This window comes from Schistocerca nitens, chromosome 5 (genome assembly GCF_023898315.1).
Source record: "Schistocerca nitens isolate TAMUIC-IGC-003100 chromosome 5, iqSchNite1.1, whole genome shotgun sequence".
Taxonomy (NCBI): domain Eukaryota; kingdom Metazoa; phylum Arthropoda; class Insecta; order Orthoptera; family Acrididae; genus Schistocerca; species Schistocerca nitens.
In genome coordinates, this window is record NC_064618.1 from 656,435,844 (window position 1) to 656,455,394 (window position 19,551).

Below are 19,551 nucleotides of genomic sequence, written 5' to 3' on the forward strand. Positions count from 1 at the left end.
ACATGCTCAGAACATGCTCCTTGCATTCATTTTTATTTTATAGAGCTTCCTCTAAATCTGTTTCACAAACAGTTCTGCCTTTATGAAGATGTTACTGAATTTATCTTGTCTGCTGCACCCTCTTACAAATGGGTGGACCTTTATTTCTACTGTTTCCAGTTACCTAAGACCTTTCTTTCTTTGTTTATTTCTTTGTCAGAGCCAACATTCTGTTCTTTTCAGTAAGGTGCGAACAGCCATTACTTACAAAATTTCATTTCCATCTCTTTCTTCTCTTTACCTTTGAAGATTCTTGTTGTTGCCCTCATATTATTTGTTACACCCTTGTCTTCATATGTATGTGTACTGGAAATGAGACATTACCTTCAACATTTTACCATATATACTGATTGTTGATCTGGCTGGTTCCTTTCTTATGAAAGCCATTACCTTAGTTTTAACAGCACAAGAACAGTATACATTAACAACAAAATATATAACAGCCAGTTAAAAATCAAAGAGATACATATCCAATCAAAAGAATATGTTTCAGAGTAACATCCATGTACAGATGAGTACAATACTTCCTGGTCATCACCCGACTTCTATAAACAGCAATATAGACTTGAACATAATGACCCAACATCATACTATGCTTTTTGTTGAAGTTTGGTGATGATCATAAAGCGCTGTATTATTCTGCCACGACTACTTCATCCTGTGCGAACCTCTTTATCTTAGCATTTCCGAGTCGCACTTGTTTATGTTCTGTAGGGCTGCCTCTGGTACCATGGAGGTTATTCCTTGATGTCTTAAAACATGTCTTCTCATCCTGTCCCTCTTTCCAGTCAGTGCATTCCATGCACTCCTTTTCCTGACTGATTCTGTAGAGAATCTCCTAATTCATTATTGCACAGTCTAGTTAATTTTCAGCATCCTTCTGTCATACCACATCTCAAACCCTTTGACTAGCATCTGGCCTTTTGTTGGCCACTCCTACTGCCAGCACAACGTCTGTGCCCTGCTGGCTGCCCTTGATATGCAGGGGCTCCTCCCCTTGGAGACAGTTTAAGTGGCTTGCTAGTACACTGCCACATGAGGCAGGGACCACCTTCATTGTTCATAGGCAAGCATGAAGCAGCAATGTGCTGCTATCGAATGAACTAGCTTGCGTCCTTGAGTCATGTGGGCATCAAGCACCCACGAATATTCCTCCACCTGCTGCATACTTACGTCATGGCTCAAACCTCCAGCAGGCAGTTGCAGTCACAGCTCAGTTCTAGGCTACTCGTGCCAGCTGCCTTTGATGGCCCATCTGTAGGAGGGTTCAGGCCAAGACTATGCCGCACCGTGACACTGCCTAGTAGCTACCTTCAATCTTCCCAGGACTCAGTGCTTTATGAATACTGAATGCATACTCACCTTCGGAAATTACTGGACTGACATTCTTACGGACTGTGATATGTACTCATCTCTGTTCAAGTATGATCACTTCACTTGTTGCTGTTTTATGTGGAACTTCATCCTTTCATGATCAGTGGAACATCTGTGTACCTAATAGAAATTTACCTCACCAAGTTCACAGGGATATGAAAGTCCCACATCTGCATGGCACTGTGAACTAGCGTCACTTGTATTAACTGTTTGGTGCCAATAGGCTCACTTTTGGCACCAAATGCATGAGATATCACTTAATTGTTTCAATTGTGCATTGTGTCTTGGTTTTGGTTGTTTCATGTTTTTCCCCTTCTGCAATAGCTAAGCTCAGTAAAGGTAATTATTGTCTTGTTTACATTGCTAGAAATAGATTTGTGCACATATTTATTGATATTTAGATTCATTTAATGATTTTGCCTTATGGTCACAGTATGCAGAGAATTTTTATTTGTACCTTTTTTCTTGAATTTTCTGATCAGCTACTTTAATGAGGCTTTACTTTCTAAAATAACGCCCTGAAATGAGGTCCACTGTGTCAGACATTTTGCCCACCACACCTATAATAGCTTTTTGCCGCCATCCCAATCTCAACAGTATCCTTGTCAGCACCTATGCTCCTTCTGCATCCAATTTCTTACCCTATGGCTTCTAACCCTGTGACCATCACCACTGCAAGACTTGCCCTATGCACCCTCCTACCATCATCTATACCACCCGTGCAACTGTCAAAACGTACACTATGAAAGGGAGAGCCACCTGTGGAACAACATGTTGTGTACCAGCTGTTAGTTGACAATGATTGACCTTTTTACACTGTCATGACTACCACCAAGTTATCATCTAGGATGAACTGGTATAGGCAAGGGTGTATACTGGCGCCAAACGTGTATACTGGCAACACAATACCCTGTTGCAGAGCACGCTCTACAACATGAAAGCTGTGAACTCTGTGCCTGTTTCAGCACATGTGCCATTTGGATTCTTCCACCCGGCCACCAGTTCCTCAGAACACAGGTGGGAATAGGTGTTACATAACCCATGGTTCTTGCTACCCATCTCGCCTTAATATATGTTAACTTCTTCAGTATCAGCATTTTTTCTCAGTAACTATTCCTTACTTCACTCCCTTTTAGTTTTCTATATTTTTAATTTCCTGACCTGTCAATTCCACCCACATCTACCACATACACTATATGATCAAAAGTACCTGGACACCCGGCTGAAAAGACAAACAAGTTCGTGACACCTTCCATCAGTAATGCTGGAATTCAATATGGTGTTGGCCCACCCTTACCCTTTGATGACAGCTTCCACTCTCACAAGCGTACATTCAGTCAGGTGCTGGAAGGTTTCTTGGGGAATGACAGCCCATTCTTCATGCTTCATGGAGTGCTGCACTGAGATGAGGTATCGATATCAGTCAGTGAGGCCTGGCATGAAATCTGCGTTCCAAAACATCCCAAAGGTGTTCTATAGGCTTTAGGTCAGAACTCTGTGGAGGTCAGTCCATTACAAGGATGTTATTGTCATGTAACCTCTCCGCCACAGGCCGTGCATTATGAACAGGTGTTCAATCGTGTTGAAAGATGCAATCGCCATCCCCGAATTGCTCTTCAACAGCAGGAAGCAAGAAGGTGTTTAAAACATCAATGTAGGCCTGTGCTATGATTGTGCCATGCAAAATAACAAGGGGTGCAAGGCCCCTCCATGAAAAACATGAGCACACCGTAACACCACCATCTCTGAATTTTACTGTTGCCACTACATACGCTGGCAGGTGACGTTCACCGGGCATTCGCCATACCGATGCCCTGCCATCGGATCGCCATATTGTGTACTATGATTTGTCACCCCACACAGTGTTTTTCCACTGTTTAATTGTCCAATGTTTACACTCTTTACACCAAGCGAGGCATCGTTTGGCATTTACCAGCATGATGTGTGGCTTATGAGCATGATGATGAAATCCAAGTTTTATCACCTTCCGCCTAACTGTCATAATACTTGCAGTGGATCCTGAGGCAGTTTGGAATTCCTGTGCGATGGTCTCGATAGATGTCTGCCTATTACACATTATGACCCTCTTCAACTGTCAGCGGTCTCTGTCAATCAACATACAAAGTCGACCTGTATGCTTTTGTGCTGTACATGTCCCTTCATTTTTCCACTTCACTATCGCATCAGAAAAAGTTGACATAGGTATGTTTAGGAGTGTGGAAATCTCACATACAGACGTATGACACAAGTGACACTCAATCACCTGACCACATTCAAAGTCCGTGAGTTCTGCAGAGCGCCCCACTCTGCTCTCTCACGATGTCTAATGATTACTGAGGTCGCTGATATGGAGAACCTAGCAGTAGGTGGCAGCACAATGCACCTAATACGAAAAACATATGTTTCTGGCGGTGTCTGGATACTTTTGATCACATAGTATACAGTGCACTTGGCTTTCCAATCTTGTTAACATGAGCATGATATTTTGTCATTAATCTCTGTCTTGCATATTACCTTATCTTGTACATTTAAGCTCTTAGGTCTTCAACTGTCATCTGGTGCAGTCGCCAGCAATCATTCTTTCCTTCTCATCCCGTTCTGTAAGTCTCCCATGACCTGGAGTTCTGGGTGACTCTTCCAAACGTTCCCCATTTCCTAAACCTCATCAGTCCTTTTCCTTCACTGATCTATACTTCTCTTTCAATCCTCCTGCAAGGAGGAGGAGCAGCTGGCTCCGAAACCTGGCAAATTTCTACACCTTTATACGTGAGTTCTCCTGCTGCCATTTGGTGAGGACATTTTTTATCTATCCAATTACATTATATAGCCTCTGCTGTTAGAATTGGTTACCTTTTAGAAAGTCATCAGCTCCTGCCAGATTCCACTGTTTTATGCATGAATTACTAAAAGGTGTTCCTTAGTGCCACAATATTTGACAATATGTTGGATACAGATGCAACTCCAGAAAACCAGCTTCACAACCTCCAACTCCATAATGTCAAATTAAACAACTTTCAGCTGTCTAGCTGCCAAACCAATTTTATTTGGCTACCAGTTTCGGCAATTTATTATGCCGTCTTCAGGTCTCTGACTGACCTGTAGGAAGATTCCACCTCAATTCTGATCAAAACAGGGCCCAGCAATACAGGTATTAGTAGATTTCTGCTATCAGATGGTGGCTGTATGTATCACTGTAGAAATACCAGTATTGCTGGCCCCTGTTTTGATCAGAACTGAGGTGGAAGCTTCCTACATGTTGGTCAGAGGCATCAAGATGGTGTAGGAAATCGCCGAAACTGGTAGCCATATAAAATAAGTTTAGACATTAGATGGCTGATAGGTGTTTACCCCTTTAACTGCTCTGGATGTGTTAACGTGTGTGCCTTTGTACCTGTCCCTGTGTGCTCTGAACGTGTTTACGCGCACCACCAGTCCTTCTACCTGGTACTCTGAATGTTCAAAGAACCAGGTAGAAGGACTGGTGGCGTGCGTAAACACGTTCAGAGCACACAGGGACAGGTACAGGTACAAAGGCGTGGGCATTAACACGTCCAGAGCAGTTAAAGGGTTAATTTGAAAGCCTGTTTTGAACAGCCGAGTCCCACAACCATCTCTGAAAAGATGGACAAACAGAGGTCCAACTACAGAGGCTGGCAGCTAGAGGACTCGAATACAACCCGTGGAGGTATTTTTTTGCTGCAGCCTTTCTTAACATACGTGGGAGAATGGAAGCCCTCACTATTGTCTATGAGGTCCAGAAATGTAAATTATTCCTTTATGGACAGAAATTTCATCTCGTCACAGACCATCGACTTTTGTTCATCATCTTTGGACCCAGGCACTGGCTACCAGACAGAATCACCCAACACCTCCAGCATTAGGTATTGTACTAGTCTGACTTTCATTATTCTATCCCCTATTGGGCAGTCCTGCTGTCCCATGTCCTCATGTGACCTGACCAGCCTTTGACCAACATGAATTGGAGCATTTCCAGCTCAACTGTAATCAGGATACAGCCATTCCAGCTTTCCCTTTAATATCACATGACATCATGGGTACCAATCATAATGATCAAACATTACGCCACTTCACTCATTTTGTGCAACACAGATGGCCCTACTGGCCATGGCAAAATCAACTTCACCTAAACCAAGGGGTTCTGTTGTGGGATTCTGAAGAGGGCTACTGCTGTGTTCTGATTCCTCCCTCTCTTTGGCCGTGAGTGCTGCACCTCTGCACACTGCCCCTTCAGCACACCCTGGATGAAAAGATTGGCAGACAGTACATGTTCTGACCCGTTTCCGACTGCAACATTGTGGACCTTGCTCGTGACAATTCCATCTATCAGGACCATCAAGCTGTACCTAACCAGCAGTTCTCTCTCCTTGGCATGATGCTGTGGAGTTGTGGGAGAGTATCCACGTAGATTTTTCTGGCCCGTTTCTGGGCTCCAAGCAGTTGGTTGTGATTTATTCCTTTTCTCATTTCCCTTGTGAGTTCTGCATGTTCCAGGTCCTTACTGCCACTACAATTGCAGCAGAAAAAAAAAAATTGTTGCCCTTGAAGGCACCACACGCACTTTGGCATCATATAATTGTACAACGTTCACTTCCCATGACTCCAAACAGTTTTGTGGCCATAAAGGGATTCAACATCCTTGTGCCATGCTCCTTCACCCGCCCTCCTAACAGTCATGCTGAATGCTTTGTCTGCATTTTTAAGACACCTCCAAAAGGAAATGATGTCCAAGTCTGCACATAATACCCTCTATAGTTGGCTGGCTACATGATCAATCACTCTCACCATACCCTCTGCTGTGTCCACTGCCAACACGTATCATTGCTGAAGCTTCTGGCTGGATACCCCTGTGTGGCCCTGCAAGTTCAGATGCTGCCCAACTTGGATCCACAGGATAATCTCCTCATGCTACAAGTCCATGATGTATATGTATGCCGTGGTCTCCGCCCAGAAGCTTATACTGCACTACCAAAATCAGCTTCATCTCCACCACACTGCTCAACAGCTGCCTGCTTTTCTACCCCCAACAGACCCTCTGGTCACAAGGTGGCTCATGCAACTTCCACCTAGCTCCGTCCCATTTTGGCCTTCCACCATGACACCTGACACCGACCTGGCACCCTTTCTGGTGGTGCACCACTAAAACACTTACCATAGGCTTCTTCATGCCTGGCATTGCTGCTGGTGAGGAGGGTGGGTGGGTGGGTGGGTGGGTGGGTGGGTGGGTGGGGATCAGGATGTAGTGATGCCACCTGTCATCAATGTGCCTACAGAAATTGAGTAGCTAATGTGACATTGTTGGCTACCAAGGTGCCACTACCCAAATGGTGCTAGTCACAAGAGCATCCTCTAACAGGGTCAGGGCTATCGGAATCCTGTATATAAGTTGGTCCGAGGCCACTCTGAGCCACTTGTAATTCTGTCACAGTGCCATTCTGTGCCAATTGGTCTACTGTTTTTGTTCTCTCTGTAAACCCTATTTATTGGTGTTTCCTCTTCCGACACCATTAGTTTCCTTTTCGGAATCTGTTAGTAACTGGCTGAACTCTAACAATATGTGAACTGGACTGTGGTTGGATTGTTTCTTACAGTTTGCACAGCTCCAAGGAGCATTCTGTAACATATCTCAATTTGTTGAATAAACTGTGGCTAGTCTCTGTTAGTTCTGAGTGTAGATTATCTTTACATAAAAACACTAAAAGTAGAGCAGACGACAAAGCCGGCAGGTGTGATTTGCAAGTAGCAAACTGGTAGCTAGAGGCTGCAGTTTTGCACTAAACACCCAATATGAAAGAACTATTAAATGAAGTTATTATTAGACAAGTGTAAAGCAGCATAAAATGAACCCCAACAAAGAGACAATATAAAACAGGGGGGAGAGAGATAAAAGATGAGCTTTAAGAATAATTTTTCCATTTTATTGTTTGTTGAGATCCATGGCTGTGGATTATATGATTTTTAAGAAATACCGTTACAAGGCTCTTTTCACATATCGTTACAAGGCTCTTTTCACATATTTTTTTATGCCAATATGTGTTTTGGGCTTTCGCCCATCATCAATTGGCGTATTACATATTATAATTTTCAGCTAGTATATTAACTGCAGTTTCAATGATGCATCTTGGCTATGCAAAATAACAGGTTTGTTTAGCTATTATACTTTGTTATTTGCATATTTATGATATATTACTCATTTAATGTATTTACTTTCTACTAAGCTTCTTGTTCCAATTTTGGCAGTTTTCATTTTGGCACAAACACTTTTCAATTTGTATACTGAAAAAGGACAGCATATCAGTCGCCATGCTGCCGACTGACATCTTTTGGTTACTTCAGAAAATTGTGTCTCTGATCAAAGTAATATTTTACTAACAGCTCCTGGTAGTACTATTTTTAGTTTAAGCTTCTGTATGACAAAAAACTGAAACTACTTAGCATGAATTTACTAATATGTACAGTTATTTAGATTAAGTAAGTGCCGTAGTGACAGGTCAATTAAACTGCTGAATATTACAAGAAAAATGTTGTACATTTTATACACATTAATTAATATTAACTATTTTAGGGACATTAATAAAGAATAAAGGCAGAACAACTGGCTTACACGATGGTGAACTACTACATGCACTTGATGGGCTCATACTGGAAATGACAACAGAAGCATATGGACTTTCATTTATTACCAGTATTATGTTTGTACATGACTGCACCTAGTTTGTGATTGTATAAGTAAAATAAAATAAAATAAGATTTAAGAGATACAAACTTTATTCTGTAACACACTAATCACACACTTTAAAGAGTTCCTTTACTGGCTGCTGAAATTCAGCTAACTTCGGACCAGTATGGAATGTTTACTCTCATTGCTAACCTTAGATGCATAACAATATTGTGTCCCATAATGATAAAATAGCCACTGTGAAAATAGAGTTGATTCATGTGCGGTGTTGTGCATATTGGGTGGTATTATTATTATTATTATTATTATTATTATTATTATTATTATTACTGAGACAAATGAGTGAAGAGGCTGTACCTGGTCACTCTAGCAGTTCATCATTGACTTTCCTGTCACGTCTGCGAAGCATTAACTCATTACACGTTCATTTCTTTTGCCCTGACTTGGCCCAGCAGTCACTATGCTACGAGCCGACAGAAAGCTTTTGCTCCCAGCGCACTCCACAAATGCGCCATCTTAAAGTGTGTGATTACTAGTTACCAACTTTATACTGTTATGCAGTTAATAACAGATACTAGTCCCAATGGATTTCAAATCATACACTTTGATCCCCCCCCCCCCCCCTCCTCTCTCTCTCATCTCTTGCTCTTAACATTCTTTCCTGTTCTGACATGATGAAAATACACATATATTCACATTATGAGCACCTAACCTGGCATATTCAGTTGAAGAGTTATTCAGTAATGCATTCAAGTAGATATAATTCTGTGTAGAAATTAGCTTTATTTGTAATTTAGTTTCCTAATATTTCACTATTCCTCCTTTCTATTGCTTTTTAAACAAACCATAGAAGACAAAAGTTGTAACATCACTATTTATGTAACCAGAAGATGAAACATATAATAAAAAGTATTGTATAAAATACTATATTGTACATCATGTTGAAATTCTTAGAGCATTTTACTCCAAACCATGACATTCATGAGTAAAGCATAGTACCTTTTGAAGGACCTGCCTCCTTCAGGAGTGTGTGTGTGTGTGTGTGTGTGTGTGTGTGTGTGTGTGTGTGTGTGTGTGTGTGCGAGAGAGAGAGAGAGAGAGAGAGAGAGAGAGAGAGAGAGAGAGAGAGAGGGGGGGGGGGGGGGGGCTGGCAGTAGGCAACCTATGGGTCTGTATATAGCACAATCATATATTTTAGGAGTGTGCTTGTAAGTGGTGACTGACTCTCATGGGCTCGTGATCCTCATCTACTATCTACAGTCTATGGTGCGCCAACAATCATAAGCTCAACCCTCTGATCTATAAAATAACTGATAGGATGTGATGCAATCAGTTGAACTCCAAAAAAAATTTATCTGGCAGCTGTATTGAATATTACAATAAATACTGTTGTTTTCTCTAGAGTACTGTTTACTTTAAACACAGTAAAGAGTGCCCCATATGGAATGTGACTTTTGAAACGGCTGCAATTTCTGTTCTAGTAAGTTGGCAGCACTGAACTTGGCACAATTTGCTTCTGTTCTCTTTGTAGTTACTATGGGGTGCTTCATGATGCAGCAGCTCATTGCCATTATAAAAATTTATTACACACATGGTGTATATTATGCAGAGACTGTTTGCAAACTACTTCATGGAATCTTTTGTCAACGTAATGCACCGAATGAGTCGACTGTGTCGAGTATGCCTCCTAAATTTGAGAAAATCGGTTCAGTTGAGGACATTAAAACCCCAGGGAATCTTCATGTTAGCCATTCTGTGGAAAATATCACCACCATGCGTAATAATATTGCTGTAAGTGTGGTGAAATCTATTCACTAATGTTCATAACTACTGGACATTCCAAGGTCCAGCATGCAATGAATTCTGAAAGGAGATCTGCAATTTTCGACTTATAAAATCCAATTGACACAATAATTGAAGACAAATAATCATGTGAAATGCGAAGAATTTGCCCACTGGGTGTTTTTGAAGCAAATAGCACACAACAAGTTCATCAGGAAAATAATGAAGTGAACTTTCTGTGGAATGGTTTTATGAAAAAGCAAAATTGAAGCATTTGGGGCACAAGAAACTCTTGAGTAGTTATACAAAAGGCATTACATCCACAAGAGTGACTGGGATGTGTCATTTGGGCTGGGGGTGTAACTGGTCTGTACTTCTTCAAAGATGGCATCAGAAGTGGATTAAGATTGGATGGCGAATGATACCACAAAATGTTAAAAAGAGTTTTGTGATCTGAGTTGGAGCATGTGAGTGCTGAAGTGGTTTTGTTTCGACAGGATGGCACAAACTGTCACACATTGATTACAACCATCAACTTGCTGTGAGAGAGGCTCCCTGGCTAGATGATTTCCTACAACAGTGATGTGAATTGACCACCCAAATCTTGTGATTTAACACCACCTCTTTCTGCTGTGGTATTTGAAATCTCATGTGTAAACCAACATATCACAATCACTTCCAGAACTCAAGGTTGGGATTCAGAAAGTAATTTCAGAACTAGAGGTGTAAGTATGTCAAAACATTTATGAAATAATTCATCTAAAAAACAAGAGTGTGCCTGCAGAATAGTGGAGGGCATCTAAGTAGTATCATAGTGCATACATAATCACAGAAAGCAAACACTGCAATGACGAGCACGTCACTCAACTTTGTTAATAAATTTGTATGGTTTTATGTACTCAAAAGTTGCAATGTTTATGTGACACTTTTCATTCTGCAATTTGAAACTGTGAATTGTTGAAAGCAGAAAATACAGGGTTGTCTCTGAATTCCAAAAAAACAAATAACTAAAAATATAAAATGCAACTTTATAAATACAAAACTAGAACACTATACTGCAATGGTAAGACCAAAATGTTTATATCCAATTGAATGCTTAACAATGGCCTACTTGACAGAAGAGAGAGAGACTGCAAAGACGGATTCTTGACGGCTACCACACAAGCAACAGTGCGTTGGGAAATGAGAAGTAACAAGATGCTCTACCAGAATACACACAAAAATATCAACAGTAATGGCAAAGCAAATTTTAGTCTCTTTCTTGAACACCTCTACTGTATGAATGAGAACAAGCTAACAAAACAAATATATAAATGTTTCTAGAAAAATAAATCAACAGAACAGTACTGCAAGCGCGCGCGCACGCCTACACACACACACACACACACACACACACACACACACACACACACACACAGGTGTGTGTGGGGGTGTGTGTGTGTGTGTGTGTGTGTGTGTGTGTGTGTGTGTGTGTGTGTCAAAGTTTGATATATCTTTAGAAACAACAGGAAGACTCAAAATGTTATGACAACAACATCCTCGTCAATTTGATATAATCTGTAGTTAAACGGGAACATACATTTTCACTGAAAATAATGTTCAATAAATTTCAGCCCAATAGTAATATCTGACATTACTGTTAATCAAAGAAAAGCATACAAGCAGCACTTACTGTAATCTGGGGTCTGCAGCTGACTCCTGCTTCATTTCCATCCACACATGGTGCAATTTTAAGAGTCAAGTACATGTTGATATTATCATTGATCTACAAGAGAAAGAAAATATAGCATGTCTTGGGAAACATATTTCAAGTAATGAAAAATGTTGATCATCAGAGACTACTTTATTTGAAATGGGGCAGGCACTTACCTCAGTGTGAACATTAATCAGGTTTAAAAGAGTGTGGGCTACATTTAGTTTTTTGTTGATTTCTGAAAGTGCAAATTCTGTCACATGGTTGAGCTGAGGGTTATATACATCTACACCAGAGGCACCAGTTGTGGTTGAATGACCATCTATGGTCCTCGGTTGGAAAGTGTCATCTGAAAGTCCTTCTTCTTTAGGGGAGCATTCAGACCTGACAACCTAAAAAAAAAGTATGGTAATGCATATTAATGACATTTGTACAGAAATTTCATAAGCCTCTTAAGCACTGCTCTTCATTCAAGTAAAACTACAGTACAAAGTCATCACAATTTTAGCCATTTTTCATCTTTTCAGACGGCCGTTTCAGTGTGCTGAGATGTATTCCTGTTTACTGATGATTAATATGTCATCTCCAGTATAGTGAACTATGGAGCAAATCTACAAAATCGTAACATGTCGTTTCGCTGCTGCTGCCTCTAAGGTGCCGACCTTCTTTGCAGGGGGTGCAATTTAGATCAATTACAGAAGGAAAATAGCTGCTAGCATGCAAATTGGATGTCATAAGCTGCTTACAAGGGGTTGGATTCAACTTCTGAATGTGGTCTTATATCTATAAACAGGGAAGGGAATCAATGTAACAAGTTAGTGATGCAAAGAATCTGATTACATAATATGATAAAGTGTGGTGCTCAATATGGATTGATGAAACATTGATAACTCAAACTGTTTTTCACAAGAGAATGATGATAATTTGACATTAAAGCTTCACACTTGTTATACCTATGGCAAAAACTGAACAAAATATAAATATAAACAGCTCATTATAATGAGGCCAATTCACTACCATACTACATGTTACAGAAAAGAATAAATAATCTTGGGATTCATATTGAACGAGCAAGCAAGAACAGAAAACATTGGACAGAGCAGATATGGTTGGCCCAGCATGTGCTGTGACCACAAGTCAAGGTGGGCTGCAATCACAGCTTGGTGTCGTGACACAAATGGAAAGCAACTGCTAGGCAGAAACTTGCAATTTTGTTTGTTGAGGTAATGGAAATGACTGCACTAATGTGATACTTTAACCTACCTTTACAACACAATTGTTGGGTATACACGTGAACAAGGACTTAGGATACATTCAAAAATATCCATTATTGCCATCAGTTGATCTGTTCCATCACTCTGAATGTTTTTGAATTTTTATACCTATGTAGTACACACGTATGTGTCTGTTAACATAATAGTGAGACCTATTCATGTTTAGAGACTAATATCTGAGTTTATCATCATAAAATACTCACAGCACAGAGATAAGTGGGGACATACTGTGTCGTGCACCCACATTTAATTTCGCGTGATCCCCGCGGATTTGGAATCCCTCTGGCCGCAAGAGCACATGGAGCGTTACTGTCGCCAGTCAAGGGTAGGTCGGAGGAGAAGGTAGTTAAGGGCTGCGGTGACCTGGAGAAGAGGAGAGTGTACCGCAGGTGGCGAAGAGCACAAGTGTGGCAGCATGTTGTTGTGGCCAAGCACCTGCCGTGGTCTGTTGGCAAAAATGGTGCTTTCGCTCCCTGCGGGTTTGGCGGGGCCGAGTGTTGGTTGAAGCCGTGAACATTACTCATTTAAAGTTACTTCGGCAGGATGCACAGTATTCGGCGTGTCCTCTGCTATTGAAGTTGCAAGCAGTTCGTGTCCATTGTGGTGCCGGGTTGGAGTCCAATCTGACCTTTGCAAGTATTGGACGCAGTGGCATCTGCTGGATGATACCCGTGGGTTTCCAACTATGAGTAATCTTCATTACATCCTTCTTTCAGTGCTCTCTAGGCAAGCATTTGTCAATGGGCACTGAATTTTATGAGAAATCATGGTTAGCATCTGATTAGTGTGCACGTCACTTGCTGTCACGTGGTGGCTATTTTGACTTCGTATCCTGGTTGGCCATTGTTATATATATATAAATGTGTTTTGCCTGGTACTACTTGAGTTGAGCTCTGTCAGTGTGTGTGGGCTTGTGGCTGTTACTATACCAATCTAAGGGTATAGAATGCAGATGTAATTCTTCTGATTTACGAATTGTACTTTATAGTCAGTATTTCTGAGGCATGTCTACAGTTACCTATCCCGAGTTCAAGCTGTTTACTAAATTGTTTGCCTCCACAAAAAAAAAGAAGAATTTTATGCCTAACGTCCCCCCCATAAAACATGGACCTTGCCGTTAGTGGGGAGGCTTGCGTGCCTCAACGATACAGATAGCCGTACCATAGGCAGGGTATCTGTTGAGAGGCCAGACAAACGTGTGGTTCCTGAAGAGGGGCAGCAGCCTTTTCAGTAGTTGCAGGGGCAACAGTCTGGATGTTTGACTGATTTGGTCTTGTAACACTAACCAAAACGGCCTTGCTGTGGTGGTACTGCGAACGGCTGAAAGCAAGGGGAAACTACAGCTGTAATTTTTTCCAAGGGCATGCAGCTTTACTGTATGGTTAAATGATGATGGCGTCCTCTTGGGTAAAATATTCCGGAGGTAAAATAGTTCATTTGGATCTCCGGGTGGGGACTACTCAAGAGGACGTCGTTATCAGGAGAAAGAAAACTGGCGTTCTATGGATCGGAGCGCGGAATGTCAGATCCCTTAATCAGGCAGGTAGGTTAGAAAATTTAAAAAGGAAAATGGATAGGTTAAAGTTAGATACAGTGGGAATTAGCGAAGTTCGGTGGCAGGAGGAACAAGACTTTTGGTCAGGTGAATACAGGGTTATAAATACAAAATCAAACAGGGGTAATGCAGGAGTAGGTTTAATAATGAATAAAGAAGTTGGAGTGCAGGTAAGCTACTACAAACAGCATAGTGAACGCATTATTGTGGCCAAGATAGAGACGAAGCCCACGTCTACAACAGTAGTGCAAGTTTGTATGCCAACTAGCTCTGCATATGACAAAGAAATGTATGATGAGATAAAAGAAATTATTCAGGTAGTGAAGGGAGACGAAAATTTAATAGTCATAGGTGACTGGAATTCGATTGCAGGAAAAGGAAGAGAAGGAAAAGTAGTAGGTGAATATGGAATGGGGATAAGGAATGAAAGAGGAAGTCATCTGGTAGAATTTTGCACAGAGCATAACTTAACCATAGTTAACACTTGGTTCAAGAATCATAAAAGAAGATTGTATACATGGAAGAAGCCTGGAGACACTAAAAGGTTTCACATAGATTATATAATGTTAAGACAGAGATTTAGGAACCAGGTTTTAAATTGTAAGACATTTCCAGGGGCAGATGTGGACTCTGACCACAATTTATTGGTTATGAACTGTAGATTAAAACTGAAGAAACTGCAAAAAGGTGGTAATTTAAGGAGATGGTACCTGGATAAACTGAAAGAACCAGAGGTTGTACAGAGATTCAGGGAGAGCATAAGGGAACAATTGACAGGAATGGGGGAAAGAAATACAGTAGAAGAAGAACGGGTAGCTCTGAGGGATGGAGTAGTGAAGGCAGCAGAGAGTCAAGTAGGTAAAAAGACGAGGGCTAGTAGAAATCCTTGGGTAACAGAAGAAATATTGAATTTAATTGATGAAAGGAGAAATTATAAAAACAACGTAAATGAAGCAGGCAAAAAGAAATACAAATGTCTCAAAAATAAGATCGACAGGAAGTGCAAAATGGCTAAGCAGGGATGGCTAGAGGCTTATCTCACGAGGGGTAAGATAGACACTGCCTACAGGAAAATTAAAGAGACCTTTGGAGTAAAGAGAACCACTTGTATGAATATCAAGAGCTCAGATGGAAACCCAGTCCTAAGCAAAGAAGGGAAAGCAGAAAGGTGGAAGAAGTATATAGAGGGTCTATACAAGGGTGATGTACTTGAGGACATTATTATGGAAATGGACAAGGATGTAAATGAAGATGAAATGGGAGATACGATACTGCGTGAAGAGTTTGACAGAGCACTGAAAGATCTGAGTTGAAACAAGGCCCCGGGAGTAGACAACATTCCATTGGAACTACTAACGGCCCTGGGAGCGCCTGTCCTGACAAAACTCTACCATCTGGTGAGCAAAATGTATGAGACAGGCAAAATACCCTCACACTTCAAGAAGACTATAATAATTCCAATCCCAAAGACAGCAGGTGTTGACAGATGTGAAAATTGCCGAACTATCAGTTTAATAAGTCACAGCTGCAAAATACTAATGCGAATTCTTTACAGACGAATGGAAAAACTGGTAGAAGCCGACCTCGGGGAAGATCAGTTTGGATTCTGTAGAAATGTTGGAACACGTGAGGCAATACTGACGCTACGACTTATCTTAGAAAATAGATTAAGAAAAGGCAAACCTACATTTCTAGCATTTGTAGACTTAGAGAAAGCTTTTGACAATGTTGACTAGAATACTCTCTTTCAAATTCTAAAGGTGGCAGGGGTAAAATGTAGTGCTTCAGAAGAATGCTGAAGACTAGATGGGTAGATAACATAACTAATGAGGAGGTATTGAATAGAATTGGGGAGAAGAGGAGTTTGTGACACAACTTGACAAGAAGAAGGGACCGGTTGGTAGGACATGTTCTGAGGCATCAAGGGATCACCAATTTAGCATTGAAGGGCAGCATGGAGGGTAAAAATCAGAGGGAGACTAAGAGATGAATACACTAAGCAGATTCAGAAGGATATAGGTTGCAGTAAGTACTGGGAGATGAAGAAGCTTGCACAGGATAGAGTGGCATGGAGAGCTGCATCAAACCAGTCTCAGGACTGTAGACCACAACAACAGCAACATGCCTACTGTTCGTACTTTCCTGCGTTTGTAGTATGTTTAATTTTTGCTAAATAATTAATGAGTTGTCTCTGTGTTACAGGATAGGTGATTGTATCTCTTGCTAAGTGTGGTCTAGTTAAAGATGCCTGTGTACCATGACTGAAATTTTTAATGAAGGTTTCCATTACTGTGGTAATGGCAAACTGCCGTCCTATGTTAGTAGAGACGGAGGAATTATTGCTACTGGCACTGCCTCTGACACCGCCTATATCATCATAAATTTGTAGCATATTTGTCAGTCATTTTGGCTACTTTGAAGACAATGGCATCTTGATATTTACTGGCAATAGCTGATGGTTGAAATTTTTTACATATTCATTTGATCATATGTTTTGCCGTTTGTAATGCAAGTGTGTTTTTACTTCATTTAACATTCTTTACTAAAAGGAAGTGATTTTATGCTGTTGCCATTTTGAAGTGTTTGCTACCAGTTGTGTTATTGAAATTTAGTCTTTTCAGTTCTAGAGGCAATTTGTTGTTGTTATTCTTGGATTTTTGCTTTTTAAAAATAAATTCATCAGTGATTTTAGAAACATTAATAAATTCATTATGGCTCAGTACCTTTCCACACAACACCAGCTCCCTACTGCATTTCATTCTAGCCACTATAACGTATACTACTCGGGAACAACATTGTACTGCAATGTTATCCACCCATTTGAACATAAAATGTATTATAAAAAATTTTATTTAAAAAAAACTAGAGATTGAACTTGCTATGTAATTGTTACACAACATTACATAGAGCTTACAGACATGAGAGCCAACTGCTTATACAAACATTAACTGTTAGACCCATCTAAAATGCTTATATACTAATTGCTATACTTACATAAAATTCATAATCCAACTAAAATATAAAAGTTTTGTCCAGTGTATAAAGCACACAGTCAGTAACACTAAAGATTCGGCTTATTAAATACTAAAACATGATACTGACACACACATCACAAATTAATAAAAATTGCAGCCATCAAAAAATAAGCTGTGTGAAAGTAGTGCTACTGGTTGTAGTTACCTGTAACTTCAATAAGTACTGCTGCAATACGAAAACTATTTTATCACTATTGAAGACATGTTTATAGGGAAGAGAGCTCTACCTACTACCATGTAATATTAAAATCCTATATTTTCCACAATCTCTACAGCAAATGCACAACTTTTATAGTGATTATTGTGTATGCGTGATAAACAACAAATGATTTAGTGTTTAAAGTTTTAGTTTATGGCATGATGTAGTTTACTTTGTTGAAAGTATGCAGAAGACTGGTTGTGTAGGCAGCTATATGGATCTGATGATTGCATTTTTTGAACAAAAGTGGCAATATTTATAAAAATAGTGCAAATGAGAGAGGGTAAAATAAACAAAAAATTACAATATTTTATCCCAAATGGTAACTTCAGCGATTAAAAAAAATATCTTATTTAGACAGATTGTTAACACATACCTGAACTCTAAGTGAATTATCAACAAATGAGCGATGAAGATGTACAGTACAAAGAGAAAGTGGCATAACCAAGTCTTTGAGACAGTCTGCATTTGGTGCCTTATTTTCTTCACACAACGACGTTCCAACAACAAGTTTCAAGTGATACATCACACCATCCATAATCTGTAACAATTTTTTGAATTAAATGTCTTGTCCTATTATAGGAACATGGCAAGAAGGTGTATGCAAAAGGTCTAACACAAAAAAATTACCTGCTTCTTTGCATCCACTACCTCCACAACAACACGCTTCAGATTGTCCTCATCAATGGCATCGAGTGTTTCAACTGCAGTAGCTGCTAAGTCATTTACCAACTGCTCCTCTCCTGGACCTATATCTTTAAGACCTCCAATGAAACCAGAAACCCCTCGTCTTTTCATACGGGCATTCTGCCCCGTTTGGTAGTACTCTTCTGAGTCTGAAAGATAGCCTCCCATATCCCACCCAAGGAAGGGAATATCCTCCATGTAGTCAGCTGAGTAGCCACGGGCATAGTTATAAGGAGTATCATCTGCAGACACTGTTGCCAAATCATCAAAAGAACCAAACTGGGGCCTATCATCATCCTTGTAATGAGTCAGCACTTTTTCATTTTTGGAAATACTGACTGAAAGAGGGTTTGCAACAATGTCATTAGATGGATAATTGTCATCTATTCCGGTGCAGTTATTAAATGTAATCTCCCTCTGTTTCTGAAGTCCTGGTTTCTCAAATATTTCAATGTAGCAAGTGTTGGGATCACTTTTATAATTGATTGCACACAAGTTCCTGTCCATGTTAGTTTCCTTCAAACATTCTGTTTCACCAACATCAAGGAGCAACATGTACATAATTCCATTCACAACCTGCAATTAGAACAAAAAACAGAATCAAATGGCCTGAAAATGTGTCATTTTTCACAGTAACAGCACTTCTCAAAGAACGTGTAAAATGAACTAAGAATTAATAATATTATGAGATGGAAAGTTGCTTTCACCATATAGCGGAGATGCTACGTTGCAGATAGGCACACAAAAATATTTTCACACTTAAAGCTTTCGGCATGATGAGAAAGCGAAGAATTTTTCAACATTGCAACATTATAATATTACCGATGAATTTAAGTTTTTTGGTAACAAATATGGTTCTGTAATTATTAATAAAATTGTAACATACATGTATAGGGTTAATGTTAGGATTGAAAGACTAACTCTTGACGACAAAGCTAACAAGAAGATATATGAAAATCAGGGTGCATTGGAGAAAGTGTGTATAGCATGTAGTAATAAAATGGGTGCTTTTGATTTGAATCCGCAGAAGGTATCTGGTGTACCTTGGCGTAAATATACAAGAAGGAATAGTTTTAAGTTTGTAACGTATTCTAAGCCAGAACAAAGTGCAGATATAACGAAAGTCAAGTCGTGGACAGATCTTGAAAAGGAGTGTAAAGTTAAAAATAGGTTGTTTCAAGGTACAAATCCATTTTATATTGGACTACAGATTGCT

General features: G+C 40.1%; 1 protein-coding gene across 3 annotated transcripts in view; it reads right to left on the minus strand.

The window, feature by feature from the left end:
• The window catches only part of LOC126259422 (uncharacterized), a 238,473-nt gene that overhangs the window by 192,520 nt on the left and 26,402 nt on the right, over positions 1 to 19,551 (minus strand). For all 3 annotated transcript variants that reach the window (XM_049956207.1, XM_049956206.1, XM_049956205.1), the window contains exons 6-9: positions 18,279 to 18,911; positions 18,025 to 18,189; positions 11,762 to 11,977; positions 11,565 to 11,657 (exon numbers count right to left, since the gene is read on the minus strand). In XM_049956207.1, the coding sequence (XP_049812164.1) occupies positions 11,565 to 11,657; positions 11,762 to 11,977; positions 18,025 to 18,189; positions 18,279 to 18,911 (1,107 nt within the window). The remainder of the gene's footprint in view (positions 1 to 11,564; positions 11,658 to 11,761; positions 11,978 to 18,024; positions 18,190 to 18,278; positions 18,912 to 19,551) is intronic.